At 40.9% G+C, this 6000-nt stretch overlaps 1 protein-coding gene across 1 annotated transcript in view; it reads left to right on the plus strand.

Annotated features, from left to right (window-relative positions):
- The window catches only part of pudp (pseudouridine 5'-phosphatase), a 49961-nt gene extending 45851 nt beyond the window's left edge, over positions 1-4110 (plus strand). Inside the window, exon 4 of the mRNA XM_052026843.1 lies at positions 1547-4110. Coding sequence (XP_051882803.1) covers positions 1547-1723 — 177 coding nt within the window. The 3' untranslated portion in view covers positions 1724-4110. The remainder of the gene's footprint in view (positions 1-1546) is intronic.
- The last annotated feature ends 1890 nt before the right edge of the window (positions 4111-6000 follow it).

Genomic DNA, 6000 nt, shown 5'->3' on the forward strand with positions numbered 1-6000 from the left:
AAGCTTGTCAAATACATTTCTACGCAATGTCTAGATAGAAAGTGTTTCTGAAGGGTCTGATAATGCTATTTTGTGTAGCTTTTAAGCTTACCCACAAAAGTCGGACCGTATCGCAGTTGAGCTTTTAGATCTTTCATCACGGACACTGAGAGATTTTAAGGGAGTCCGAGATAATTCTGCAGAGCAGATAGACACTGAGCGACAAAGCCAGTTGGCAAAGGCTGCTTTTTCTTTGACGTGGATATTGTTCAAAGCACTGAAAACATTAATGGAGATGGACTGTCTTATGCATGGTAAAAGACTCCTTCCAAGAGGTTGCCGTCACAGAAATATTAGCCTCTGTAAAACCTATAATTGAGATACATTTGTAACACAAACCAGGGCTGCAAGGCCTTCGAGGTCAAGAGTAGAATACAGGCATGTTTCAAGGAAGAGGTGGGAAGTCTTGAAAGAAATGCCATTGCTAGGATTTCAACAAAGCTGCTGCAAAGTGTATTAACTCTTTGATCAAAAATGCACTAATCAGAATCAGATTTATTATCACTGACTTGTATGTTGTGAGATTTGTTGTTTTGCCGTAGCAGTACAGTGCAAAGACATAAAAATTACTATAAATTACAAAATACATAAATAGTGCAAAAAGAAAGAATAACGAGATAGTGTTCATAAGTTCATGGATTGTTCAGAAATCTGATGGTGGAGGGGAAGAAGTTGTTCCTAAATCGTTGATTGTGGGTCTTCAGGCTCCTATACCTCCCATCGATGGTAGTAACGAGAAGAGGGCATGTCCCGGGTGGTGAGGGTCCTTAGTGATGGATGCCGCTTTCTTGAGGCACCTCCTCTTGAAGATGTCCTTAATGGTGGGGAGGGTTGTGCCCGTGATGGAGCTGGCTGAGTTTACAACCCTCTGCAGCCTCTTGTGGTCCTGTGCATTGGGGCCTCCATACCAGATTGTTCCTTTCCTTTCAGTTTCCTTCCCTCTGGATTCTTGAGAATATCTTGGAAAAACATAAAGGAACCTGGTTTATCCCAAATTATTCTTCTATGGTGTTGTATATAGCTTTTTTTTTCCTTTCAGTTTTTTAAAAAGTTACAGAATTGCAGCATACTCGGTGTTATTTATTTGATCCTGTAGTAATTGTACACTGTGGAGAAAAGATGATTATAGCCAGGGTAGTGTTTAGGGAGCTATACTTAACCCAAAATCCACCACTGGAATGAGAGAAGGGGAAATTAGGAGGGTTGGAAGCATTAGGTTCACTGTTTCTAAATGCTATCAAGTGTCATATATGCGTAGTTAATTAGCTGTGATGTTCTCTGTCATTCAGTGGCCTGCTGTCGTCCGTTCTCCTGATTAACACATAAGGATGCCTATTGAACAAAACACCAGAATGACTTTGCAGTCAAAACCCAAGAGAAATTAGTGTCTGGAAGAGAGTGTGGGTCGTGGACGGTTCAGGGGAAGGGTGAGATAGAGAGTGACAGGGATTCAAGACAATTTGTATATTGCTTGTTTCATAGAAGTGCTTTGTTTTCTCTGCACTAGTGCCTCGTGTTTGAAGATTCCCTGAATGGAGTTCAGGCCGCATTGGCAGCAGGAATGCAGGTGGTTCAAGTTCCAGATCCACGCCTGGACCCAGAGCTAACGAAGCCAGCCACCTTGGTAATCAAGTCGGTGGAGGATTTCAAGCCGGAGTTGTTCGGTTTGCCTGCATACGATTAGAGTCTTTGAGCCAGTCTCCAGGCACAGAATGGGGTTCTCTTTCTCCCTTAATCCTGGGAGAAAGACCATTCATACATGAAGCCAGTTCCATCTCATCGAATCCTGCCATTTTACAATTGCAAAACCTGTTCGAAAGCAAGTGCAATATTCAGACCCCCAACAGTAAACTGAAGATGATCTCTGCACCTCCACTGGGGTCCCAGCCTTTATCCCACTCTGGTTTTACACTCTGTGAAACTGAAGCGGCTAATTCAATTTGGTGAAGAATCTAACATAACTCTAGAGCCGTGATTGTAAACAAAAAGAATTACAGTGTGCTTATTGTCAGATTTATTTTCCATCAGTGGTAAATCACCAATTGGAGACCTATGGCATCCAATCACCTACTTTACATTTAGATCATAAAGTACAAGGATCCCTATTGGTGTTTCTGGCACGAGGGTCCCCCTTGGTTTTTCTGGATGGCCATTAAATTCAAGGTTGTCACCCCCTGTGGACCCGTGAATAATGAGGACTGGGATGTCCTTAGAGGGTGCAGAGTTCAGCTTCAGTGCATTGGCCAGTGTAAATCCACCAATTCATATACATCAGTACAATTTCTTTTGCACTACTTCTGTTCATGAAATGGAAACGGTGCCTTTCACCATTGGGGTCCATCAATTTATAGCTGTGCACACTGACTGTACTGTTTTCAGTCAGACCCTAAATTAGGGTTGCGGTGAGTTTGTTCTGTCCATTTGCTTTGAGTTTTGTTTCTGATAGCTCTCTCGCAATCCTTCCTACCTTTAAATCTGATTGAGAGAGCCATTTTACAACTCATTATCTACCAGATTATTGTCATTATTTTTATTGCAGAATTAAAATATTCTCTGCATGTTAAAAGTGAGGAATGACAGAGCAAATGATAATCAACACACACCTGAGGACAGATACATTCTGAAATAGTACAGAGGTTGATCAGCCATCTCACAATTATCAAAGGAAGCGATAGTGCAAATTACCAATGCGTTGTTTAAAGATGTGATCTGCATTCTAAGATCAAATATTTTTAAACTGTTGAGAACAGTTGTGTCATTGTTTTTTTCTCTGTTTCATGCACCCCTCCCCAACCTCCTGCTGCCTCGGTGACATGTTATAGAAACAGCAAATGCTGGAGTGCTCAGCAGGTTAGGCAGCAACCCTGCAGAGAAACAATTCAGGTCAATAACCTTTCATCAGAAGCCCTGATTCGCTGAACGTCTACAGCATTTTCTGTTTTTATTTCAAGTTTCAGGCACCTGTGTTTTACTGTTTGTGACGTGTTTAATGCAGTTTGACGTCCAGGACACTCTGCATAGTTGTGCAAATTACTCATGGGGAGGATAAAGTTATGGTTATGTTATCTTTTTTATGGATATAATATCATAATTCCCTCCTTGACTTCATTGCTGAAATAACCCCAATGCATTGACAAATAAAAATTTTTAAAAAAAATTGCAGGTGCTGGAAATCTGAAATAAAAACTGAAAGCACTGGAAATACTCAGCAGGTTGGGTAGCATCTGTAACAAGAGAAACACAGTTCATGTTTCAGATCAGTTACCTGTCATCAGAAGTTCTGTTTTTATTCTATGGAGTCAGAGGGTGGGGTGAAAAATACCTCAAAGTGTATCATACGAGTGATTGAGAGAATATATGTCCTGTATGTGAAGTTCTTGGATGTGGACAGGTTGCACATGCACATACCACTCAGGGCTTTATATTGTATAATTCCAGCTGTCAATAGATATGGATCTATTACTGTTTACTTGCCCAATGCTGCTGAACTATAAAAGCACTCATTTTCTGTCAGCCATGTTATTATGAATAGATCATCACAACTGGTGGAAAATCTATTTCACCAGTTTATGAAATGTAAACCTGCCTTATTAGGGCTGTTTGGGTACAGTGATGGAGTACAGTGGATGGAGCATAACTCTGCTTTCAACTGTACCTGGTGAAAGTGGCCTAGAACTTGAAGCTCACCACTCTAAAGACCCTCACCTTTAGGAGTAGAAATGTTCAATGAAAGCAAACCCTCCATCTATTCTATCTGTTTATGGTTATGAAATTAACTTTGAAATGTTGGTGTTCTAAGATTTGCAAATTCTGGACTTGCTTAGAATTAGTTCCTGTAATGGTTATGTTAATCAACTTGAATCATTATATGGCAAAGCCCATGTCTTACAAAGTTTAAATACTGAAGGATTTTACTCATTAGAAAGTTTTGAGATGTTTCCAGAAAGTATTTATTTTACTCATTTTCTGTCAATTTATGGTGATGTCATATCTATTTTGTATCTCTGCCTGGGAAGATAATTATTTGATATGTTTCAGTAATTATTAAATATTACTGTGTCTTTAAAACAACGTTCTAAATAGTATTAACTGTATTCTTCATTATACTTAAATTCCTGACGTAGTAAGTCTTAATTCATCTGTTCATATTGAAACTGTTTATTTTTTTTTGAGGAGAGTTGCACTCTATTTCATTTAAGGACATGGGCAGAAATGCTATACACAGTAACATATTGAATTTAGGAAGAGTTCATGGAGTTATACAGCAGGGAAACAGGCCCTTCGGCCCATCTGGTCCATGCCAGCAAGATGCCCCATCCAAGCTAGTTCCATTTGCCAGTGTTTGGCCTATAACCTTCTAAACCTTTCCTATCCATGTACCTGTCCAACTGTTTTTTAAAGGTTGTTATTGTACCTGTCTCAACCACTTACTCTGGCAGCTCATTGCACGTATATAGCACCCTTTGTGTAAAAAAAAATTGCCTCTCAAGTTCCTGTTAAATCTTTTCCCTCTCACCTTAAACCTATGCCCTCTGGTTCTTGATTCCCCAACCCTGGGAAAAAGACTGAGTGCTCTCACCTTATCTATGCCCCTCATGATGTTAGACACCTCCATAAGATCACCTCTGTCTCCTACACTCCAAGGAATAAAGTCCTAGCTTGTCCAACCTCTCTCTATAACTCAATCCCTCCAGTTTTGGCAACATCATGTTCTCAGTGTGTGAACACCTTGTGAATTTATTCAACAGGGAGACATTGATGAATTATGCTCAGAAGGAAGTAAACTCGACTAGGTTGTAGATCCCTTGGCCAAATATATGAATTCCTTCTTCACAGCCATTTTACATCAGCCTACACTTTACTTCATTGCATTTGTTCCAAACTGTGAACCCTGAAGGTGATTATGGATTTTAGCAAGATCTGAGAATCATAGAATCATAGAACAGTACAGCACAATACATGCCCTGCAACCCACAATGTTGTGCCGACCTTTAAACCCCACCTAAGACTATCTAACCCCTTCCTCCCACATATCCCTCTATTCTAAATTCCTCCATATGCTTATCTAACCAATCTCTTGAATTTGACCAATGTACCTGCCTCCACCACTGCCCCAGGCAGCACATTCCATGCCCCAACCACTCTCTGGGTAAAAAAACTTCCTCTAATATCTCCCTTGAACTTCCCACCCATTACTTTAAAGCCATGCCCTCTTGTATTGAGCATTGGTGCCCTGGGGAAGAGGCTCTGTCTGTCCACTCTATCTATTCCTCTTAATATTTTATACACCTCTATCATGTCTCCTCTTATCCTCCTTCTCTCCAAAGAGTACAGCCCTAGCTCCCTTAGTCTCTCCTCGTAATGCATACTGTCCAAACCAGGCAGCATCCTGGTGAATCTCCTCTGCACCCTTTCCAATGCTTCCACATCCTTCCTATAATGAGGTGACCAGAACTGGACACAGTACTCTAAGTGTGGTCTGACCAGAGTTTTGTAGAGCTGCATCATTACCTTGCGGCTCTTAAACTCGATCCCATGACTTATGAAAGCTAAGACCCCATAAGCTTTCTATCCCAGGAGCCTCATGGTGAATAGTTTTCCATGCACTTAACTGCCTGTCTCACATTCACTCTCAGACTCCTTGCTCTGGTTTCTGCATCTTTTACTCTGCGATGAATAAGTTGGTGATTAGTAACTGGCAAAAACATGAGAAAAAAACATGATTCAACAAGTGGGGAGGATTTGGAATACGTTGCCTGCATGGGTGGTGGATACAGATTCAATTATTTGCTTCCTCATTCTTCTGGTTGTGGGTATTGTTTGCAAGGTGAGTGTTTATTGTCCGTCTCTCATTATCCCTTGAGAAGTTGGTGGTGAGTTGTTACCTTGAACCATTCTGGTGAAGATGGTCCCACAGTGCTGTTGGGTAGGGAGTTCCAAGATTCGGACACGCCAGCTACG

This window comes from Pristis pectinata, chromosome 11, assembly GCF_009764475.1.
Source record: "Pristis pectinata isolate sPriPec2 chromosome 11, sPriPec2.1.pri, whole genome shotgun sequence".
Taxonomy (NCBI): Eukaryota; Metazoa; Chordata; class Chondrichthyes; order Rhinopristiformes; family Pristidae; genus Pristis; species Pristis pectinata.